We start from the raw sequence: 25,259 nt of genomic DNA on the forward strand, positions 1-25,259 counted from the left end.
GATCCTCAGATTCTTTTTTGCCTCCCTTCCTGCTGACTTGGTGGCAAAATAAATATTAGTAGCCAGTAGCTGAGAAAACATGCTTGTGTCTAAGCAGGGAAATCAAACAGATTCCTACTTAGAAGTTGCTATAAACGCTGATAAACGTAAAAGTATAAATTATCAAATGCTTCAATTGTGATTTTGGCTTTGATTCACTTTCAGGCATCCTGCAAAACAACTTTAAGAAATATTTTTAAGATTTAATTTTGCTTGTGCCCTAGCAGCTAATTTTCTAATGACAAATCTCATAAATTGTGACTGTGATTAATGAGCTGTCCACCCAAAAGTATACACTATAGTCCCTGCAATTGCTTTTTCTTTAACCAAAATATTAGCGCAGGCAGAGCTAACAACAACCTAACGCCTTTTATTGAAGCCTTTCTCTGAAAAAAGAAGAAAAGAAAAACATTTCCCTAACTGACAAGTGTCATGCCAAATAAGTTATCCCGGACAGAATTTCCTTCCACAGCGTCGGGAGCGCGCACTGGAGAGGGGCAGGGAATCCAAATGAAGTGCGTTGATTTCAACCACCTGCCTGGATGAGAGTAGACGTGAATCCTCTGGATGCATGGACTCGGGCTCGCTTCCGCTCTGCGCCTGTTTGTAAACATGCGTCACGAGCATGTGATCGCGTCGACGCATTCTGCAGCGTCATCCAATAGTTGGACGGGGGTGTGTGCGCGAGGGCGTGGCCTGCGGGTGTTGCTGTGAAAATGTCGATGGGCAGGGGTTTTCGTGAGGGCAGTGGGGGACCACTCTGTTCTGAATAACAAGCCGAGAGGTTGGTGTGGGGTTACAGCACAAGCGGTGACAGAGCAGCAAGATGACGAGACCGCAGTGAGTAACACGTTTCACCTTCTGTTTTATGGCCTTGCTGTTCCACTGAATCATCTATCTATATGGATACATAGGCTAGAGTGCGTCTATGGTGGGCGGTGCTGTTGTAATGATGTTTGGTAACGTGCTCTACTTAGTTTTTTTTTTTTTTTTTTTTTTTTTTCAGCAGCATGTTTACATAATATATTCGTCAATCCTCGCTATAATTTCCCTTCAAACAGTTTTAAACGTCTTTATTTATCAGTAGAAACCCATAATAAATTAGGCATGACCGTGACTGATCATGTGCGCAGTTTCAAATTTTTTTTTTTTTTTTTCTGCATTTTTCAGCATTTGCAGTTGTACGCTTTCCTAAAACGTGAAAACTGAAAAGATGAGATTTGCGTGCGGACCTACGTCCTGTAGGCAGTCAGAGGAGTTGGGTGGGATGGAGAGGTGCGCTGGATGCATCCTGCTGCGGGAGGATGTTGCGCACTTCAATTTACCTCGAGAGTGAGAGCACGGTGCATCCATGTGGATCTGCGTAATCTCTGCAAACAAAAATATTTGGGTTTATTTATTGCTCCTGCGGAATTTGACCCTCAATTCAATGCGAAGCTGCGGTTAACTACAATGGCAAGTTGAAAAGTTACCGAGGAAGAAATAAATATGCTGGACTTCACAAATGTTTACTTATTTAGGGAATAAAGCAGTGAGCATTTTCTAATAAGATTCCACTATTATGTCGCCTCCTCCCCTCCCGTTTAAGTCCTTATATATATATATATATATATATATATATATATATATATATATATATATATAAGGCTGATTCTGAGTCAGAATCAGCTTTATTTATAAAGTTTATGCGCTTCTACTTATAAGAGTAAAACAGAAGAAGTTTAAAGTTGTTCGTGTGTCTTGATGCTGCGCCAGCACCTTGACTCAGCTCCATCCATCCAGAGGTTTCATACGCACTTCTTTTTCCCTCCCGATGTAAACAAACCACCACTCAGCAGTACTGTTCTTTAACACAAGATGGCGCATTTCTGCAGGTTTGTACAGGATGCAAGAAAGTTACACAAAAACTGACTTAATGAAATGAGTCAGTTGGATACAGAGCTACAAAGTAGACCGAGACCAATCACCGGAAAAGGGGGTGAGTGAATGTTTTAGTCTTAACTTAATTTCAGGTCAGAACAATCTGTTCTGTTTTGAGATAAAACAATAATGTGACCCTGTATTTTTTAATCCTTTTTTATTTTTATTTATTTATTTTTTTTATTTTTATTTTTTTGGGGGGGGGGGGGGTTCTCAGAAGCAATAACAACAACTGCGTTTTTTTTTCTCTCTACAAAAAAAGTTTGTACATTAAATGAAAGATGAGAACACACAGGAGAAATAGCAGCAGTGCAGCAAAGCTGAATGAGTTTCAGTTTTCATGTGCAGGGTGTGGCCGTGGACAAATAAACAACAGTAGTTGCAAAACTACTTCTATTCATAAACGTATTCATTTATATTTAGATATTAATTTATAAAAAGTTTATTATGGATATTTAATTATGTTAGTATATTTTTATTACTTATTAAAGATTATGGCATTTCTAAATGTACCTATTTAGAAATGCAAAAAAGACTGTGCAGCAGTAATTTTTGGCATTTAAAATTGTATGTACAAGTTAGTTTTTCTATTTCAATAATAAACATTTTAATTCAGCAATCCAAACACTTTTTATTTTAATAACACTAAAATAGTAACTGCATTGTATCCACAATATTAAAAAATACCTATGGTTTATTTCTGGAATTGTGCTTATTGTTCCTTTAATAGTCAAATACGATGTCAATAGAGCTGACTGGGCATCTTTCCAATGCAGGGATTAAGGTTTAGGAAGTGGAACAGGAACAGCTGATAGATGACATGGCTAAAATTAACGCTCTGTCCGCTGGATGAGAAGCAAAAATAGCAGACAGGAAGAGTCGACACGTGGATACATCATAAAATCTGTTGCTGTGTGGGTCAGCGTAAACAAAAGGCACTTTTTTATTCCTGGTTTGAATCAACAAAGCCAAATTTCCTGAAATGAAAATATTTTAACATAAAACCTAATTTTCAGGTACTTGTACAATCAAAGTCTTGCAAACTTTTTACATGTTCTGCCACTTTGTAACCTCAAACTTCAGTGAATTTTGAGTTTTATTTGATGGACCGATACAAAGTAGTCAGCATAAAATTATACGAATTTCCTCTGAAACGTTCCACATAAAATAAAAAAAAATCAGACCTGTATGTGAATTCAGCCCCATTTACTCTGTTAGCCCAAAAATAAAATGGCTGTGCAACCAAATACCTTCAGAAAGCACTTGATTACTAAAAATATAATTACAGGAGAAGTGTTGACTCGGTGGGTTAATTACAAATGCCTGCTACACTTTGTAGAACTTACTAGAAAAAAAAGGGGAAACCTTGGATATATTTGGATCCACTTCAGTTATGTGCCACTTTGATCCAGACTATCTCACCAAAGCTCAATAAAACACATTACAGTTTGTGTTTCAGTTGTTTCATTCTAGTTGTTTCGCGTAGAACTGCACTTTTGGACTGCTGAAATCTTTATCCTGGAAGGGGCAGGTAAACCTCCGTCCACAGATCAATACTCAGTCCGCACAGGGCAAACATGCTTTGATCACTCAGACCCATTTATGTTTCATTTATAGCTCCAGGTGAAAGGTGATTCTTTTAAAGATGCTCTCCTTTCTTTGTTTTGCTTTCTGGACCTGGTTGTCAGGAGATAAAACAAGAAGACATTTTATTATGTTAAAAATGGTTCCAAAGCAGAGTTTCTTCACTTCATCTCCCAGCAGATCCAAACAAAGAATAAAACATGATCAGCTGTTTAGGAATTCAACCATTTTTATTTATTTTTTACTAGCATAATTCTGATACGAGTTTATTTACCCATTGTTTTTCTTTTAGGACAAAGCTTGTGTTTCAGCTTGGCACATAAAGAGGACTTTATGTTTCAGAAATACTGACAGACCCAAAAGGCACAGCTTTGTTGCTGGGAGCACACAAGTCCATAAAAGAGACTGAATCAAGCTTGTTGCTCCTATTTAAATGCCAGGCTGATTGCAAACAAGTAGTTAAAACATTTTCCCCCATGAACAAAAAAAGAAATGTTGATACTGAAGTTATTGCCTGCGTCTAAGTTTAACTCTGTCTAACTTGTATCTTTTTTCCCCTGCTGCTACAGCACCCCTGACCCACTTACGTTGGGAGCAAAAAAGCAAATCGTCCAATCAAGGTAAGGCAGCAATCACATCAGCCGCAGTCTGAATGCTTAAAATAACCACTGCCAACACAGACTATTTATAAGAAGGGAACACAATCCTGTTTAAAGACAACACAACTTCCCACTTTCCATATGAATCTGTTAAGTTTTCCTTCATCTATTCATCACGGTTCGTTGCAAAAATAGACATCACCCTATAGCTTTTTACAACTGGTCACATTACAGCCAGAAAATGTATTTTATTGGTATTTTATGTAACCAACACAAAGTGGTACATATATGTCCATTGTAATAATTAATTATATTCAATACCCCTGACTCTGATACTATTAAATAAAACCCAGTGCAACCAATTCAGAAGCCACATAATTAGTAAATATGTGAAACTTAGCATCAGTATGAAAATGGGCAGAGATCCAAAGTTCAGGTGGGTTTATGGAAAAGTTCCTGAAAAGAAGGATGGATTTACATGTGCGGTAATTTTGAAATAAAACCTATAGAGACTGCAAAAGACTTAATCTTTCAGCAACTAGAAAGTAAAGGTGAGCATTTATTATTTATCGAGATAGACGTCTTATGATAATAAGAATTTTTATTTATTGTTGTCGTGATAAATTCCTATTAATGGTGTTTAAAACTCTAAAAACTCTCCGGATTGTTACTTTATCTATTTTCTCCACTGTTTGTTCAATGAGAGTTGAAAAATTTCATAATTTCATACATAACAATGAAATTTGAATAATTTATTATTAAATGCACTAAAAATATATGACCTATGTCCTAAGGCATATTACAAGCGTATTACAAATTAGTATGTTTTTCAAAAGCAGTATTTGAGTTTGTTGGGTTATAATTGCTGTGTCAGCGATACGGTTACCTAAAATAGAAGTAATAAATAGTTCATATCGTCACTTGTATTGTTATCACAAAAGTACCACAGAATGTAAGAAACGTTTAACTTTTTTCTTGCCTGAAAGTAGCTGAAACTAAAGGGGAATTGAGTTTTTTCTTTTTATTACAGTACTGGGTGAAACTGTGCTGCGTTTTCTTTAGGGATAAACTATGGTAGGTTGCACTGAAGAGGAAGCCCATGTGGTTGGTCGAATCATGGAAGTGTCAGACATGCATGCCTCATGTGATGTGATGTACTTTCCTATGGAAGTAAAATCAACAAAGAGTTTGTCTGAGCATAACGCTGAAAGCGACGTACCTGTGACAGTAACATGAAAACCAGGTACAGATTGAGTCGGATCCACATCAGGCGGTATTAAAAACAATATCTGAGCGCTTATGCAACTGATAAACACGCTGGTGATGGTGTGCCTTTAAAACCAGTGGGTTGTCAGGTGATCAAGGCGGCTCAGACACAGGAGCCTGAGTGCGTCTGTAGCCGGGAGCAGAGTGCCAGAGAGGAGAGCAGCCGAGAGGGAGAGACCTGTTAAGAAAGGGACATGGGGGGGGAGATGAGGACTCAGCCACATCACAGAGTGGGGGGCCAGAGACTCGTGGTGGTAGGGTCCCTTTAACTGCAGTCTGCTCGTGCTCACTTGCCTTGTGTGACAGCTAGCAAGTATGTTTCTGGCTCAGCTTGATCAAGAAGCTGCGTTTGTGTAAGCCACAACAGTGGCATAAAAAAAAAGCAGAGAATTAAGTGCTGCGTCACACTCAGGAAGAGAAATAGTGTGATCATGCGCGCGTGTGCACAGCTGCGTGTGCGTTGGTGTGAGCGCGCACGTACGTACGCATTTGAGTAGACTCTGTTGTGTTTGTCTGGCAGTGGGTATATGTGTGTGTGCGCGTGAGTGCGTGTGTGTGTGTGTGCGTGAGTTAGACGTAGCAATCTAATAGCAGTTCTGCTGTTGCAACAAGATGGAAATAAAAGGAGTGTGTGTGCTTTTCAGTGGTGAGCAGAAAGGAAGCGAAGGGGAGATACGGAGAGCGAGGGAGAGCAACTCCGAGTCAGTGCAAGAGAGTGATTTCGGATTAGTTGCTACGTCACTTTTTCATGTCGAGAGAAACAGAAGCTGAGATAACAGACGCCCAGAGTCATCACCCGGAGGAGGCACGTTGCTTTTCGGACAGCCTCAGCTTCTGCCCTCTTCTTCTTCTTCCTTGGTAGTTTTGATGTGCTCTGCATTAAGAGTGTATGTGTGCGTGTGTATGTGTGTGTGTTGCGTAGTTTTTGTGAGCTGGTGCCTGAGTTTCAACATGGATGCTGAGGATTTGACACAGTTACTTACTAGAGCTTGTTTTGATTGGTTGGTTAGGTGGCGCTGGTTGCGACAAACAGGTTAACAGCACGAATATTCAGTCCGGGATGTTTTTCAAAGAATTCATCGAGGTACTGCGCTGTTTTTCCCCTCTCTCTCCTCGAGGAATATGAGGAATATGGGTGATTATATTTTTGCAAATAGGTTAAAATAATCAATGACGGTGCGGTCTGACCCTCCTCCTATGCAGTAAGGTAACACATACAGCAATTCAAGTGAAGTTACATAATAAATCTGGCTGTTAATGTCGCATCATGTGCGTCTGTATTAAAATAGAACCAGCTCTGGACTCTTCTGGTTAACTCTGCTGAAGTTGATGGAAAGAATCAGCATCCGGACTTGGAAGCTGAGGCTGCTGTATGTTGCTGTCACATACCACTCCGTATCTGGTTTTACTTTCATCATGTGAGTTGTTTTCACCCACCAGAGCCATTGGGATCTGGCGAAACCCTTCCCGAGACACATTTGTTTCTGCGTAGTTAGGAGAGACAGAGATGGTGACGCAGTCGCTTCTGGGCTGGACTTTGCTGCAACCGGCTAGTACCTCTCTCTTTCCCTCTCAGTCTGTTTATCTGTGTGCCTATCTGTCTGTCTATCCATCTCCTGGAGAAAGGAGGGGGTAAGGAGGTCTAAATGTCATGGCTCTGGATCAGAAACAGACAGAGAAGAGGAAGAGAGAGCGAGGGAGGGAAGGAAAGAGAAAAACATAGGTGGAGAGGAAGCACAGAGGGGTGCTGAGATGGGCCAAAACAGCGAAAAGTTGTAAACCTTGTTCTTTTTTGTGACTTAGCTTTGGCTTGTCTCCAGTGTACATGCACTGGACTGGACTTCCTAAAGCTGCTGCATCACAAGCCTTCATGCCAAGGCTGCAATCTCATTGGATGGGAGGAGCTTCCCAGGCTTCACAAGCAGCACAGCAGCATTTCATTGGCTTAAAACAACAGGCAGATGACATTCAACCTCTGATTGGCTGGGACGCATTGTTTTCTCACAGTAAGGTTAAGCACTCACTAGAACACTTTTCTGTGAATACATGACTTGGTTATCTCACTGTGGTTCATTGTCGACATATATTAATTTTGGATGCAGAAAACTAAAGAAATGTCAATGATAAATGCAATGAAAGTTTGTCCTATATACTTAAATTACATTATTCAAGACATGTGAAGATGCTCTTCATTCCATATGTAAGAGGAGGAGGAATAACAACACAATTTCGTATCAAGTGAGTAACTCTTCCAGGAACCTTCCCATGAATTCTCAGTGACGTATGAGTTCCTTTCTAGGAAACTAAAGAGCCCGTTGAATTCAGACTTCTCTGGACTGTCAGTAAAGGAAGTCTGCTGGTTATAGCACAGCGTTTCCTGTTCATGCTAGAAATTTCAGAAAAAGCTCAAAGATGAGAGAGGGTTTTTTTTTATGTTTTTCCTGGCTTGATCCCCAGTATGCAGAATACGCAGAGTTTCCGAGACGTTCAAAGAGCATCTGCTGCTTATGTTCTGCATTGCAGTCGCTGCCTGTGCTATTGGCAAAGCGTACTTTATACCATTACGCACCTTTGGTTTAAATATTTTGTCACAGAATCTTAACTGTGGTGCTTACAATGTGAAGCCCTAAGGAAAACATAACCTGGCATTTCCAGATTTTCACAAGCGCTAAAAGAATATTAGAGAAGGAAGAGCTTGATTGTATTTTCATAGAAAAAAAATCCTCTTTCAATATCTGAGAAACTGCTTCACAGTGAAGACAAGAGACTAAATATATAAAAAGAGTTATGAAAGTTTTAATGCTTCACCTTGTAATGCTCTATGTAGCAACTCTTGGAGGTTGTTGATGTTATATGGATGCTTTATTTAGATTGCTCAGCAAAATTTCTAAGCTGTCACTAAACAGAATTTCATGACTCAGTTCTGATCACTGTTTTCTGTAAAGTTTTGACTTGTCACTCCAGATTCCAATTTCTCTCTGGTACAGTTCTTCTTTAATATAAGAACATATAAGAATGTGCTTAAAATCACTTGTTTAATCATTTCACTTCCTGCTGTGAAAAGTCATTAATTATTTATATTTGGAGTAACGTTACCGCTCACCACTGCATGAAAGAGCAATTACTGCAAAAAATATTATTATGATTTTCAAACAAAGACTGGGTCATCATATGATTGGCATTTTTAACCAGCTTTAGCATCTTATATTAGGGATGAGTGCGGTTTCATGGAAACAGTATTCTTTGGTGTAGTCTTTCAGAAGGATAATGTTCTTTGCTACAAGGGTGAGAATGGTGTACTAATACCAAACAAGATCTTGGTTTTGACTTGGTCTCCAGATGCCACAGATCTCTAATCCAATGGAGCATTTGTATGATGGGCTGGAGCAGTAAGTCTCATTTGCTGAAGAAAGAATCACACTTTGTGAAGTCCAGGCATGTTTTGGTGACAAAAAATGGACCCAACGCACTGTTAGGCCAGGGGTTATAATGTTATGACTGATTGATGTATAAAGAACTTTGTAGAATTACTAAAGGTCTGTAAAGTACCACTGTACACAATCAGTTTATATTAGGCAAAACAAGTTTTGATCAGTTAATTGCTGATCTATGTGTTTCACCGCAGTGAATTTTAACACAGCAGTAAATCTCCAAGAGCAAACTTAAAAATGTACAGCTCTGTTAAAGTTTCTCCATAAATATGTACCTGTATTTATCCCCACTGATTTCCCTTGTGTGCTCTGCAGTCTCATTGCGAATGTGTCGTTTATCACTCTCCCAAGGCCTCCTGTCCCTTTAAATCTTTTATAAGCATTACACAACAGGTCGAGTAGCACACAAGCAACAAACAACCCGAAAAAGAAAACTGACAGGGCAGGGTGGAGCGAGCCAGGCAAAGGAATCAGACACCTACGGCCAGGGAGGCCCTCTGATCAGAGCTGTCACTGTGGCTACCATGCAAACAGACTCAAATACAACATCTTAATACTCCCTCACGGAAACAAACGGCTCGGCCTTGTCCACCTGAAGCCTGATAAATGGCTCGTAAATGCTGTGGGAAAGAAGCTGTTGTGAATGTTCTCGGCTGCGACAGGATTCGCTTCATTTATTTGCTTGTAAAAGCAGCTGGTTTCTCGATAGCTTGTTCACCTGTATATTAACAGCAAAAACTTCAGGGGTAAAGAACAAGGAAATTAGAGATGGTTGGCTAGTTTTCTACTTAGTTGAGGTACTTGGCAACAAGTCAGTGAACTGGCCACTACCTGTCCTGGCCCCACCCTCTCTGTGCATTGTAGCTTTGCTTCTGCGTCATGGCTCTCATTGCCAGCAATTGACTGCTACTTCCCTTCTCGTTTCCTCTTGTAGCGGCTGGAGACGAACAAACTATCCTCTATTCTTCCAAAGCGCCAGAGAGTACGGGATTAATCTCGTTTGTCTGCAGGTGAGCCTGTAAGCCAGAGGTATACAACGCAGAGGAAGCATTTAGAGTGCATGTGCTGTTGTTGTTTGGTCCTTCACACATCCATGGAGCTTGGATTATAAATCAGATGACTTGTGTGGGTGTGTTGGAGGGAAAAGAGTGACTGAGAAGTGTACGGGTGCTTTTTTTTAACAGTGTTTTTCCACTTAATCATTTGGTTTTGATGTCTTTATCTACTTCATCTGTTTTCCTTAATTCATATTTTTTTAGCAGACTATGAACCAGACTCCATAAACCTGAATCTTAAACCAGCCCGGAGCTCATGCTTGATACTATGGACAAACCCCTGAATGAATCTGTGTTTTGCTCATTAACGTGTAATCAACGAAAAGGTAACTACCATCTATCTTTGGTTACATTATTAACAGTGGCTTTTGTTCTTGTCTTGTTGCTAAAGGTGTATCTATGATTAAAAAAAAACATCAACATGTTAATTTTAGATTTTTCACAAATAGAATGAAGGGGTTTCTCTTTCAAACAGTTTTAAATGTTTTCTGTTTACTGCACAAAAAGCCAGTTCGGGTTTTACTGATCTGCATTACTTAGCTTTTCAACTAGGTGATCAAATGCTGTCCAAAGTACATAAAAACAGTCAAATAAATCTTTAAATTTAAGAATGTGAATCTTAGAATCCATAAAAGAAGGCTAATGTTTTTCCTCGTATTTTTCCATTTTCTCGTACAGTGTTTAAACCCCGTCTTATTTCCATAACTCTGTTGGCTGGATATGTAAATAAACAGCAGAAAGCATGTTCGCGGGGCACATGACGGAAAACTTTTTTTTCTTTTCAAGCTTCCGCACTGCCCCCTGACACAATAATGCCCTGGGCAATGAGCCATTTTGAAATCAAAAACAGCTGCTGACCCAAATCATGAGCTTCACCAGTCACCCAACCTTTAAGGTTGATACTATAACAGAGGAATGCAGTGACCCCCATAGATGAAATACACCTGAATCATCACTGCTGGTGATCCCTTACAGACTCTGAAAACCTAACTTTGGACCCTCATCTTGTTTGTTTAATGTGCCTTTAATTTATTTGGTAAAACACAAAAGTGTAGAACTGCCCTGTTTTAGGTGCTAACGTCTCCAAATGAAGCTGCTGTTAACTTTGACCTTACTTCTAATGCTCCCAACAGTGCAGTGTTATAAATATTACTGATGTCAGCAATCCCAGCTGAAACAGAGAACCTGTGTATAACTCTGTTGTGAGTAAATGCCATGCATCTCTGAGTCATAGTATTGTGGGTGTTTGGTTTATGCATAATTCACATCTGCAGACAAGGAGTGAAATAAATGACTTTTAGTTTTCATCCACAAAAATATGCATTTGTATACAACACCTACACCTCAACAAGATTACATTATGTATGACTAAGCAAGCTTGACTTACTGCAGATTTGAAAACGTGTGGATTTGCTTCCAGGATTCATCCATATCTGTCCAACTCTTCTTTTATTGTATCTATCAGATATGTTGTAGTAGTTACAATAAGTATAAGTAGATGAGGCAAGTTATTGGAAAATTATTCTTGAACTTCAACATGTTCATTCAAAAGACAGCTACAAGCTGTTTTCTTATTTCTTTGAAACTTATAAAACTATCACTGAGAAATATGGTGTACATAGTTGATACAGAAGAACTGTGGAGGAAAACTTGCTAGAGACACTTGTGCCTGGGAGGCGACAATAGAATAGTGTAGATCAAAAATACATGCCGTTGTTAGAGTGACCCAAATTCTGGACCTAAATCCAGATGAAAATATGTTGCAACACTTGAAAGTGGATATTTGAAGAAAATCTCCAAGAAGTCCAACTGAGATTAAGACACTTTGGAAAGAATAAACAAAAATGTCTGGCCTTTAGATGTGCAAAATTGTTAGACACACCTACATATATACCACATACAACTTGCAGCTGAAGTTGCAGCAAAAGGTGCTTCTACTGTCATTGCATCAGATGGGCTGCATACAAAACCATGCCCCAATTTTATGCCGTGGGTATTTTTCCAATCTGATAAAGAATGTAAAAGAAATCGCTTATTGTTTATTTAATTCCTGTTTAAATTAACACTTTTTATATTTTTTTTTTCCAGATTCCACTGAATATTCCACTCTGATGATGGATTTTACCAGAGGTGCCCCCTTTGGAAGCTGGTTTCAGATGGTGGCTTAGAGTATTGTCATCTGTCTAGCACCATTTGAAATCAGTGTTCTTTGGGTGGGAAGTGTTTCATTCCACTGGCAGAAGGCAGGAGCAACAACGAGCCCGTCACCATAGATATGACGATGTAAAGAAACACACACAACTCTCTGAGGCTCACTCCTTAAAGATCGTCAAGTCTCTGAGATGCAAATCATGTCTACCAAGATGTTTTCCACTTTTCAAGTCCCTTTGTCCTCTCTCCAAGGTTGACTGATTTCTTTTGGTGTTCAGAGTCCGTTTCTCTTTCTAGCACCATTTGAAATCGGTTACAATGAAGGACAGATCTCGTCATACCTTGAGGAGGAAACTCTGCTGCATTGTGGCCTTTCTTGGATTGGGTGGAGTGAAACTTGACATTAAGGCTATAAAATAAGAAAAGCTACATTGATGTGCACTTGGAAAGGGGTTATGTTAGATTTTAACAAGTATGAAATAAACTGTCGTGTCACCTAAATTTTTTATATTTGAAGCTATTCCTCTTTTTATCCACAAGGTGGCAGTATGATATTGGGGCATCAAATGTCCATCAAGCTTAGCAAACCCCACATCAAGTCTAGCTATAGATATAGATTTGATCAGTGGTGGGAAGTAACGAAGTACAAGTACTTCGTTACTGTACTTAAGTACAGTTTTCGTGTATCTGTACTTTACTTAAGTAGATTTAATAATGGGGACTTTCTACTTTTACTCCACTACATTTTACAGTAAGTATCTGTACTTTCTACTTCACTACATTTCTACAAAACTGTCGCGTTACTCGTTACATCCAAGTCGCATTGTGTTTTTTTTTTCCGTTAAAATGTGAAGTTCAGGGTCTTAAGGTGGCGCTGTAAAATCTGAGCAATAACGTGACTTAGTGTCTGTTGTCACCCATCGGCTCCACCTTTACTCGCACGCGGAGCTCCAGACATGCGCAGTGGTTTCCTCTGAGCGGGAGGAGATGTTTGTCTATAACATAATAGCGCTGCATAAATTGATATGGCGACATGTAAAATCAGCAGCGCTTCGCTTTCACAGACGGTGGGGACTTCGTCCAACTTTTAGCGTCACTTGGAAGGAAAGCTTAAAGATAGGTAAGATCTGTGCTAGCAAAGCTAGCTGTACTGAGACACATGTTGCATCTGATGAAAAAAAGTTGTCACTCATGCGCTGAATTATTGTGTGGAGGTGTTGACTGAGGTGTCGCATATATGGGACAACGCTGTGACCAAAGTCTGCAATATAGTGATATGACATTCAGGAACGATCCGATTCTTCTGGACAGATCTTTACTAAGTCCTAAGGACTGAAGCCTCACTGAGAGCCGTTCTTTGTTCTTGTGTACACTGCGGTAGCTATATATATATATATATATATATATATATATATATATATATATATATATATATATATATATATATATATATATATAAGTTGAAGTATGAACACAGAGTATGCTCATTGCTCATTGATTGATTTCGTCTCCTGTCATGGTGGTAAACATCGCAGTGGGAGGGAGGATGAAAACAGTCACGATGCTCATTCTGCTTAGTTACTTGTTGCGCCGTTGGACAGTGTTCATAGTTGAAAGTTATTTACCGTTAATTGCGATGTTTCAGTTGTGGTTTCTGACATATGCAATATGGGAAACCGCCCAGGGCTTATTTTTCTAGGAATAGCAGGAGACATCTGCGGATTGTAGCACAGCGATGAAAGCAAAACAGAATGAAGTGAGTTTTAATTGATACTGGTTAAATATATTTCAGCTCTAAGTATTTAATATCTAGGTGTTTTTATGGGAATGTGGATCTTTCAGATCTATCTGAAAACCAATTTTGATAGGTAAACTTAATGTTATTGTGTCATTTAGCGCGGGGCGCTGGTCTTGGTCTCGGGTTCGGTGGTCTTGACTACAACTCTGCTGCATGGCTCCTTGGTTGCATGTCCTCCACCCCGCCCGCACCTTCTTTACATCCCCTTTCAGTTAGATTTCTTTCTAAATAAATGTGACTAATGAAGTTCATGCTATGTTAGGACAGGAGACAAAATGTTTCCATTCCTGAAATTATGATTCATAGAATCACATATCTAAGTCTAAACTGTTACAGAGAATAAACACAATAAGAACATGTTTAATCTGTGGTAGTGTTAATTAAAATGGCACATTTCTGATGTATTAAAATTAAATACGATCGGCACACTTAATGATATTAGCGATTAGGTAATGCATTCAGCGAGTACTTTTACTTTTAATACTTAAGTATTTTTAAAAGCCAGGACTTTTTTACTTTTACTTAAGTAAAATGTTAATGTGGTACTTTGACTTTTACTTAAGTACATTTTTGACTGTGTATTTGTACTTTTACTTAAGTAAATTTTTTGAGTACTTTCTCCACCACTGGATTTGATATGGTGCTTTGCAACTTGATGTATCATTTGAATGGCATGTTTTAATCTCTGGTATTTTCAGAATTTCACCAACTGCCAAATAAATGCTTATTTAATTCAATTCTTATTGAAAAAGTGATGATAGTACATATTTTAAGCAGGGCATGCATATTTGTACTCAGTATTAAGCTGATGCCGGTTACTCATATTAAATGTTTTACGAAAATCAATTAACAGCTAAGAATGTAAGTAAATATTTATATATTCACAAATAATTACCTGAGCGAAGAAGCAAACAATTTTTACTACCAAAGATTAAATTATATACAAACTACAACAGCAATGAAAATTTATGACTAGGGAGGTTTAGTAGTCTAAAGGCATAATATATATTTAAGATTGTGGCACTCGCTGTTTAAAATGATCTTCAAAAGTAGTTAAAGTGGGTTAAAGTTCACAGAGGGAGACGGGCCTCACAACATTGCTCTGTTTATATTTGTAAAGCTACCTTTGTTCTAAGCTTGTTTACTTGTTCTTGAAACACTGCTGTACAGATGAATGGTCAATGTAACCACACTCATAAATCCCATTTCAGCAGTAGAAACTGTTAGTTCAGAAGAACTGTACAATACTGCCTAATGTTAGCTGTAAATGGTAAAAGAGGTAGCTAATTTGTTAGATTTTGTTTTTTTACAGTTTGTCTCTCACATGCAATTTACAATTTTGTAACATGACAAAAATATAAATTTGTACTCTATGTAAAATTGTTGGTTCATTTTATTCTTGCAAAAAATAAAAGCCTAACATGACTTCTAGACCCAATTGAAGGTTTGTAGCCAACATCACTGAAACATGAAACCCTCCATCATTGTCTGTTGAGTCTCTCATGTTGGCATCATCTGTGTTGAGCTTTAGGACAGTTGCTGTATTTAAAAAATAATGGAAGAACTTCCAGGTGCCACCAGTCTGAGCTCTCTTTGAGCAGTCCAAGCAAGTCTAATTCTGCTGAGAGGAAAGGATCTGAGACAATAATCAAATGAAAACAATACATTTATGGGTAAGAAAATAGTAAATCACAAGAATATTTAATCAACTTGGAAGGTTAGATATAGAGAGGATTTAATGGAGTTGTTGAACAAAAACTCCCAAAATCTGGTGGAACATAAGGTCTAGCCTTTGTGACATTTACAGGTAAGCCCTACTTTTTGTACTAATACAAACTATCCTAAGGTTTGTTTTACAAGTACTTAAGTTTCTATCAAACCATTTTCTAAATATTTGTAAATTAATTTCCAATTACTTATTGCAGTTTTTAAATATTTTCTAGTGAATAAAAAAGATGTCTAATCCGTGAATAAGATGCACTTAAGACATTTAGAAACCATGGTGATAACGCTAATATACATAAGAAAAAGTATAGGTATAAGAACCAATCCTTGAGGTACTCCACAACTGATAACTTCTACAAACTTTTGTGTAATTTAGGTAACTTCTAACCCACTCATCTGCCAATTGTCTGATTCCATATTTGTATAATTGCTTTTTCCCCTTTCTAAATACAACTAACATTTCCAAGGTCCTTTCTGTATTTACCCGGGTTATCTTTGACAAAATATTTTTTGATGATCTGAAATACTGAAAAAATGTATCAAAACATATCAGAACTATATATTTCAAGGACAAATAGATTTCACAGCACTATAAACATTCCCATGTTAAAACAAAGCAGATTACTGAATATGAAACTTATCATAAAATTGCATTGATATCTAATTAGATTATAATAATATGATTTTAAATTGAGCTATTTTACGGAGTTTTAATTTTACATTCTCCCCATACTGTATGAGTGTTCTCCTAACATCTCTGAATTAAATACACAATAAACCACCAAAGATGTAACAACTGCACTCATGAATGAAGTATGTAAACAGATTTATTGCTTTGATTACTTTCCAAACAGAGAAATTCATAACAAGTAAGGTGTGAACAAGCTCCAGTCAATATATACAATACAAGCAATAAGTACAGGGCTGCACAGTGGCGCAGTTGGTAGAGCTGTTGCCTTGCAGCAAGAAGGTTCTGGGTTCGATTCCCGGCCTGGGGTATTTCTGCATGGAGTTTGCATGTTCTCCCTGTGCATGCGTGGGTTTTCTCCGGGTACTCCGGTTTCCTCCCACAGTCCAAAAACATGACTGTCAGGTTAATTGGCCTCTCCAAATTGCCCCTAGGTGTGAGTGTGTGTGTGTGTGTGCATGGTTGTGTGTCCTGTGTGTCTCTGTGTTGCCCTGCGACAGACTGGCGACCTGTCCAGGGTGTACCCCGCCTCTCGCCCGAAACGTTGGCTGGAGGATGGGCACCAGCACCCCTCCCGACCCCACTGAGGGAAAAAGGGTGCAAGAAAATGGATGGATGGATGGCAATAAGTACAACTGGGTTTCTTTCTTATTTAATACATTTCCTTAAATAGGAAAGAGCAATGCATGCTTTATTTGTCTGCTCAAAATACAGAAAAAAAAAAATTATAATATATGTCATAAATAAAAGGCAGAACCAGTGCAATACTTAGAGTGGTTTTCAAACATCCCTGTTTGATCCAGGTTAATTCCAGTGATTAAATCCTTGAGATATTACTCCAACTCCTTGATATAGAGTATTTTTAAAGGGGTGGTATTGTGTATTTTTCAGGTAACCAATGCCATTTTATATCACAGTCAAGGAACTCTGTTACCTTCAGTTCTGGTAAAAATTTATGTGACATGACTTAAAATAAATTTGACTTTGCAGCTTAATGCCACGAGATATCAACACGTTTCTTAAACTTGCATGAAAGAATAAAAGCAACACTCCAGGTATATTTTTGATGAGGGAATAACATTATAGAATGACATAAAGTTCAAAAAAGTCTGTTTTAAATAATACTGTCCCATTATAAAAGTGCAGAAATAAATAAAACCTGAATTAATTTGACATATGTATTTTTATCCAGTAGTATAACACTAAGATTGGCTAAGAAATAAGGTAACATCAAGGACATAGATAAAAAAAAACAATACTTAACATCTTTTCATTCAGGCATATCAAGTATGGTATTTGTTCAGGCACTATGGATTGTTCAGCAATTCATTCTGGACCTTTAGGACTGACAGGTTGATCAGCTATTAGAAACACAAAACTCGTTCATGACATGATTCGTTTCATATTAATGAAAATATTTCTTTAACAAATGAAACTTTCTGAGCAGCAAAGTTACTTTGTAAAGCTGCAGTGTAAAATAATACATGAAGTAAAATCTTAGAATAGCAGTTTGCATATATAAAAAAAGATTTTCAACCATCTTAATTGCACATACTTAGGACAACTTGTGAATCTGAGTACAAAGGCCAAGCGTGATACTGAACTGATTATATCTAGAATGAATGAAACGGGGACAAAGCTGAATCTACTTCTGTCTCAGGATGCCGCTTTGAAGCAAGTTCCCAAGAAATGACAAAGACCGCACAGCACATGAAGGGGAGGTAGTCAGAGGACAGACCCCTTCTCGAGATGATGCGCTTACATCCAGTAATTTTGAACCAACATGACTGTGATGCTTACTGTGAAAAGAGAAAAACAAACAAGACTCTTTAAACAACTTTTAAACAACTAGTAGGGCAATGTAAAACTGTAAAACAGCCATTTTCAACAAGAATAATGAGGAAGAGGGGAAAAAAACCCATCAAGCAGTCAACAACTTTTATAAATGCATCTAGATCTACTTATATTTTAAGATTCATTTTACAGGGGATCTTTTATGCAAAACTCGCATTTTGTATATTTTATACTTTCATTTGGGTCTCAACTGTTTCTAAAAGCAGCTCCACAAAAAACCCCCAAAATGAACAAAGTTGATGAGTTTTGGTGTCTGGAAAAAATGAGTCGTTTCAAAAACCTCCAGATTGTTGAGTCACAATTGATGGGCAGCGGGCCGTTACCTAGCAACCCAAGCGGAGCACAAGCACATTAGGTGAGCTGTAAAATGGCTGTTGGAAAGGACAAGTGTTTTGTTGTTGACTTGCCACTCAGAAACAACTTGCTACATTCTTGCTGCAAGAATGTAGCAAGTGGAGGAGGCTCTTCTTCTGCTTTTCAAAGTACTGTTGTATAATTGCTCATCCGTTTGCAGCCATTTTCACGTGTGAGTGTAAATATTGAGTTGGGGGGAAATGGATGGAAGCAACTTATTTGTATTCAGAGTGACAACATGCTTCAAGCAGCTCATTATGCCTGGAGCTGTAAATAGGCAGAACAGAGAAGAATGATTCTGTGTAAAAAAAAATTTAATGAACATGTTTTTTATAGCACATAACGTGAGCATTTAAAGTCACAGCTTTATTCTCATTCGTTAGATACTAAGAAATTGTTGGCGAGTTTAGAAGAAGCTCTTCTTCACAGTCTAGTTAGTCATCAATATCTAACATCTATGACCAAACAGGAAACAAAAGACTTCCTCCAAACACAAACATAGAAACGTTGTCTATAACTATCTTAAAACATTCAAACTTATTGTGGCAAAAGCCTGATCGCACTCATGCATATGAAAGGAAACCTTAGTGTTGTGGTTTTCTTAATGTGGAAAACCTGATAAGCAGACTTGTGAAAGGCTACGGCAGCTTAAACAGAGGCGTGTCTTTCTCATCACTTTACTGAATAGTCTGAAATGGCTGATTATGAAATATGTTTTAAAATTCATAATTTCTGCACAGCAGTCTTATTAAAAAAGTTTAGTTTTTACGTCTAGCTGATTAAAAGTAGATAGAGATTGTTAGTTTGAATACAGAATAGAAATGCAGGTATTTACTTAGCAAATTAATAATAATCATTGTAGATGAAATTGACACTCACCAAGTCCACCAAGTAATCCTCCCACAACGACATTTCCATTGCCTGTAAAAAAAAATATATATATATATAATAAATAAATAAAAATGAAATGATGGGATTGGATAATGGGATTATTTTCACACAGTGGTTCTCTCATTACAAGAAGCCTTGAAAAAAGTTAAATTTGTAAAAATATATACAATATTTGACAAGAACTAAGAAATTTACAAGTCAATATGCTGCTCCAACATTGTGTACACAAGATTACTATATATATAGAAATATAAAAAATAATAATAATACATTTTATTTGGAGGCACCTTTCAAAGCTCTCAAGATCACCAAACAATAAAAGAAAAACTATAAAACAGTAAAAGTTTATTGCTTATAAATCTGTATATGTATGAAAGATGGCCATTCTGTAGTTTCTATGTTTTCAGATAAGTGGAATAATAGGAAAAATAGATGATAATTATGGAAGAAGTGAGATTTAAAGTCTAATGTTACATGTACTCCATAACCATTTTATTTAGAGCTATGAAGAGATCACTGATTATTCAGTTACCTAATCAATGGAGATAATTGTTACTGATGACTTACTGATGCATTCTGGAATTCTGGGATACCACTGGCTACTTATGTTGCAGGTCAGGGTAGCTTGTCCGATCATTCTGTACCCATGTTTGCAGTTGTATATCACAGTAGCCTTGTGCCTATGTGGAGGCCGAGAACCGTCAATATGTTCTGCATTTGGAATCACAGGATCCTTGCACTCAACCCCTGAAATGAAAAATGTCAAATGTTACACTAACATACACAACTGTGCAATAGTTTTGTCAGGAATGAAAAAAATGTCCCAAATAATTCTTCCAATATAAATAATTGTTAATTTTTAAAGATTTTACTAAATGCAAAAAAAAATTTTAAAAATCCAAATCAGTATATGGTGTTACTACCAGCATCATTGTATAGGTGTATTTACGCACCAATTCTAGCAAACATGATTATCCATTTTGACATGTACAGAGCTGTCATAAATGTATTGTTTTCTTTAAGATCATATTGTGATTTAACTTTTTTCACACTGAAATACTCCATGGCAACAACTCCAAACATACTGCCAATGACATTAACGACTACCTTCAGGTCAAAGAAAACAGTATGGCATTAAAGTGTCTTGATTTCAACATCACTGAGTCGGTTTGGGATACCATGAAGAGAGAAAATGATTTGAAGAGGACTATATTCACAGACAATCTGTGGGTTGGCTCAACAAGATTTTTACAGTATATTAGCCAAGTTCTTTCCGAATCTGTGTGTAAGTGTCCCTTTAAAAGCAAAGGGTGGCCATACCAAATGTCAGTTTTATTTAGAATTTTCTTTTGTTTGTTGTTTTTAACACTTCGGTTTTCGAAAGCATCAATTATTTCGGTGAATTTTGCATATTTGCCAGAAACATTTGTACAGTACTGAGAGATACAACTGAATATGCTTTAAGAAACATGTAACTTTTATTATCTCACATTAAATTAGACTAAACTTTCCTTGGTCTAGGTCAGTCAGGTTAAATGACGACATTTAACCCTTAAAGGACATTTAAGGGTTAAATGTCCTTTAAGGGTCCATCTGGGCATCCAACTTCCAGATGCCCAAAGCTGCCATTGGTTCAAAGAATTAAATGGAGCAAAAATACTTGGGAAATGTCCAGCCATTATACCACTAGGGAAGGAAATGGGTTCTGTGATCCTGAGATGAACATGTTTTTGTGCAAAAAGAAATCAATCCCAGAACAAGCGCTAAAGACCTTACAGAGAGAAAGAAGCCAGAACTCCAAAGGCAACATACAGAGCAAGATTACAGTTTGTAATTGCACTCAGAGAACAACACTTTCATTTGGGAGAGATTACTCCCAAATTAAACTCCCCGTCTTTGACCATGATGACAATGGGGGAAGTTTTCAACTCTAACAACATTAACCCAACTGTGGAGTGTAGAGGTGACAGTATCACTTATGTGTGTTTTGTTGCAGGAGGGACTGGCGCAGAATGAAGCACATTATGAAATATTGATGCCACTTTTCAAGACATCAGCCAAAAAGTTAAATCTTGGTCACAAACGAGTCTTCCAATTTTTTACCTTGTGAACCAAAATAGTTAAGGAAATAGGGGCAAAAATACTGTCAAAAATTTGGACCATTTGACCATCACAATGTGGACCAACAGAAAATTGGTCTAAAAAAGTATGAAAGCAAGATTGATTACAAACCTGGCCCAATTAAACCAGTTTTTGAGGAAAGATGGGCCCAAATTGAAGCAAACTGTTGTGAAAAACTTGTAGAAAAATACCCAAAATGTTTCACCATATAGCTAAAAAACAAAAATCTAAATACTAAACACAGCATGTATATGAATTTTAATAAAGTAAAAAGAAAAAAAAAGTATTTTAATATTTAACAAAAATGAATAATGATAAATAATAAATAATTTGGTAATCATAACTCCCCTAAATCAGGACTGTTTCAGTCAGATTTAACATCATAGTGTGAGAAAATTTTTTTTTGTCTTTACACGTAACAAACAGAATTTCAAGTGCATAACTCTAATTTTTAATCATGATGAAAGTTTAGATGACAAGATTAAAATACTTACAGATGCATGATGGAGGAGAAGGTTTGAACTTCTCATTTTCCTCACAGGTAATTTGTTTGGATCCATTGAGTGTGTAATCTTTGTTGCAGAAATACTCGACAACTTCTCTGTATGCATAATCTTCCTTTCGTGGACTGAACATACCGTTTGCAATACCACTTGGCTGAAGACATTTAGCAACTAGAAAACAAATTTCCTATTAGACAAAAAAAAAAAAAAACACAACTTACATTTCGAATAAGATCAGTAAGAACGAATGTCACCAACCTTCACATGTAGGCAACCTGTCCAACCATCCTTGGTTTCCACATGCGATTTCACTTTTACCAACTAATTTGTAACTAATTAAAAAAAAAAAAACAATAGATTAAGATGAACATTTCATTCAACTCTGAACACAAGCAATTTTTTTTCTACTAACCCTGTGTTACAAGTGATCAACGCTTTATCCCCAAACTGCGTTCCTTGAGGGTAGGAAACCTGTCCATTAGGCACGTCACCAATAGATCCACAGTTCATCCCTGGAATAGAAAGACACAAGCATTACATTTGTCTTTTATGAACTACAAGACAATATATGAATATCTTAGTCACTAATTATCCGATTATTAAAAGATGTTGCACTTTAGTAGTATATGTCTGTCATCTGTTACGCATACAGTTGAAATTAAAACTGAAATTATCTAGAGACCAAACATTAAATAAAATAGCCCTTTTCAACAAATGTACATTTGGTCTGTAAATAAAAAAAAAAACTAAATACAGAATTTAAATTCATAGTGTGATGTGGAATATTAAATGTAAAGCTGTTGATTTATTAACAATCAATGTAAAACCAGACTGTACTAGACTGTTGTCTTAAAGAATATAAGGAAATAGGGGAAAACAGTCTAGAAAATCAAACATTTGTTCTACACTCAATTTTCTTTTTCTTCATACTTTTCAAGAATGCAGATGAACCCACTGTAAAATAATCCTGTGTAAACTTGACAATTTTAGATTAATTAGATTCTGAATTAAAGATGATCTTGTTCTTCTTCAAAACAAACAAACAAAAACAAAACACAAAACAGTCCTTTAAATAACCACCAAAACAAACATTTTGCATAAATTACCAACTTCAGCATCACTAACAAGGAGTGTATGCACACAACCCCTTGCTATCCTTACACTGGGGAGATTTTGAGTACTTGTGATGCTCCCTCACACAGTAGCACCCTGGGCAATGAGCCATATTCCAAAGAATGCAACTGAAAGTACATCAAGGATGTAGCTAAGTAGCTAAGTAAGCATATTCACTCTGGCAAATCAGCTGAACAGGACTCCAAATCCCCGCAGTACACGTGATGACTCCAGAACCTTCTGCAGGTGTGTAGCCAACATCACAGGCGAAGGCCACAGTGGACCCATCCTCAAATGTCTCTTTAAGGATGTACTCAGCCTTTAGCTGCATGTTCTGCCGTCCGACAGGTTTGGAGCACTGCTTCCCTATAATAAAATAAATAAAACAATGGATGATTAAAACCTACATAGAGGAACGAGGTCTCCTATTCTCAATGTGAATACAAACACACCCTGAGCAGTGATGACAAGGCAAAGGCTGCTAAGCAGGAAGAGTGCAGAAACACTCATGATCAGGTTCCACAGTAATCCAATGACAAAGAAACCTTTCTGGAAAAGAAGAATGCAAATATAGAAGGTACATTAATTGTTAACTTGGATGGTGAGATGGAATGAATCATCAGGAAAAGGTTTGTCTCTATAAAATATTAATTCAAAAGGAATGTAGTCTTTAAGTTCTCTTTGTTGTTCTTTCGGTCAACACCTAAAAAACAACTGCAGCTATATATATATATATATATATATATATATATACTTCCTTTTTTGTCAGAAATGTATAGTGCAAGCCTATTTCTGAATATAATCAGATCAAGTCATTTCCTTGTAAGAAATCAATAAGAGTCAGCTTTAATTTCATATTTGTCAAACTAATATTTATAGCCTTTAAGTCCATATATATATATATATATATATATATATATACAGTTTTATATGTAAATATACCTGTATATATACTGTACTTTCTTTTTTTGTCAGAAATGTCAGTAGCTCTTCTTTAAATTTCATCTCCATCTTCCTCCCCACACAGCGGTTCATCATTCAGTGACAGTATTTAATCATTAAAATTCAGAATCAAATAGGACGGTCACTTTTTCAACACGATTGTTTCTCCCTTTGCCAAAGCACAAGGCGTAACCCTCATGTTAACCAGCTACATGTGTTCATCTCAAATATTAGACTGTGCCGACGTTTACAACAAACAACGTTTATATTTTCAACAAGTTTAGTTCAACGAATAACAAAAGGGGTTCTGTTAGATGAGAAAACAGTACCTTAGCTTTCTTCTGACCACTTGTATTCTCAGCGTCTTCTTTGTTTGTGTGGGAGATTACCGTACATTACCAGCTTTGTGTGCATATCGCCACCTACAGTAGAAGACTATGTAAGACAGGATGAGTCTGAGACTTTTATGGCTCATTAAAAAACGAGCCGTAGACAAAAAATAAAATAAAATCTACATTCAATTTCACAAAACGTCTACCACTGTCTTTTGCATTTGCTTTAAAGGTTAAAACAAATGCAATAGTACAAGCCTATTTCGGAATATAGTCAGATCAAGTCATTTCCTTGTAAGAAATAAGTAAGATTCAGCTTTAATTTCATATTTGTCAAACTAATATTTTATGTTTCTACACTTTCGTACTGCAGAGATCCACACTGCATTTTATCTGTGTCATGTTTTGGTGTGATAAATAATGATGGAATATTTTACCTTGTATATCAAAATCTGAGATGTGAAATGACTGTTTCTTCTCCTTTGCTTCTTCCAGCATCATGATTCCCATCATTTTTTAATGAATCCTGTAAAAATAAACTGTTATTTCATTTATTAGACAGATAAATCAATTCAAGGCAACTTGTTTATTCATCCCCTAAACTCAGAGAACTATGTGAGATGGAGACCCTTCCTTTCTGTACATAGTATAACTGACAATGGAGTGTGGTTTTAAGGTACGGCCTTTAAGTCCATATTCTTATTACAGCGCCCTATCGAATCATGGAGTGTAATGGTCATAGAGGTTCCTGCAACACCAACAAACAAATACTATATCAAAAGATGACTGTTGACTTACTGGTGGAGCTGTGATTCAGTTGGAAGTGCCTTGTAATCAGAAGGTTGTGAGTTTGAATTCAGGTTCTACTTATGTCAAAGACACAAAACCTCAGG

General features: G+C 37.1%; 1 protein-coding gene and 1 long non-coding RNA gene across 7 annotated transcripts; one reads left to right on the plus strand and one right to left on the minus strand.

Moving 5' to 3' along the window:
* The first annotated feature begins 538 nt into the window (after window positions 1-538).
* Window positions 539-12,849, plus strand: LOC103467807 (uncharacterized). Of its 6 annotated transcripts, XR_001776768.2 has the most exons (6): window positions 539-879; window positions 1,914-2,017; window positions 4,113-7,646; window positions 9,774-9,849; window positions 10,099-10,220; window positions 11,983-12,849. It is a non-coding gene; the product is annotated as an uncharacterized LOC103467807 (long non-coding RNA). The 6 variants fall into 6 exon arrangements; XR_014088283.1 differs by having other exon boundaries at window positions 4,113-9,849; XR_014088284.1 differs by having other exon boundaries at window positions 4,113-9,849; window positions 10,102-10,220.
* A 3,528-nt stretch (window positions 12,850-16,377) lies between these two features.
* Window positions 16,378-24,475, minus strand: LOC108166444 (membrane cofactor protein-like). Its single transcript, XM_017305856.2, has 9 exons — window positions 24,364-24,475; window positions 23,545-23,641; window positions 23,270-23,458; window positions 22,392-22,491; window positions 22,238-22,311; window positions 21,971-22,150; window positions 19,923-20,102; window positions 19,344-19,385; window positions 16,378-18,055 (listed from the first exon to the last, which is right to left on the minus strand). Exons 2-9 carry the CDS (start codon window positions 23,600-23,602, stop codon window positions 18,015-18,017), a joined length of 864 nt encoding a protein of 287 aa, XP_017161345.1. The 5' UTR covers window positions 23,603-23,641; window positions 24,364-24,475; the 3' UTR covers window positions 16,378-18,014.
* Window positions 24,476-25,259: the final 784 nt, after the last annotated feature.

Source organism: Poecilia reticulata, chromosome 7 (assembly GCF_904066995.2).
Source record: "Poecilia reticulata chromosome 7, P_reticulata-male-v2, whole genome shotgun sequence".
Taxonomy (NCBI): domain Eukaryota; kingdom Metazoa; phylum Chordata; class Actinopteri; order Cyprinodontiformes; family Poeciliidae; genus Poecilia; species Poecilia reticulata.

Coding starts and splice junctions, on each gene's coding strand:
- LOC108166444 (XM_017305856.2), bottom strand. CDS start 23,602: ATGAGTGTTTCTGCACTCTTCCTGCTTAGCAGCCTTTGCCTTGTCATC. Junction 23,459..23,544: donor CCTTGTCATCACTGCTCAGG/GTGTGTTTGTAT, acceptor ATTTTATTATAG/GGAAGCAGTGCTCCAAACCT. Junction 22,312..22,391: donor TTGATCACTTGTAACACAGG/GTTAGTAGAAAA, acceptor TTTTTTAATTAG/TTACAAATTAGTTGGTAAAA.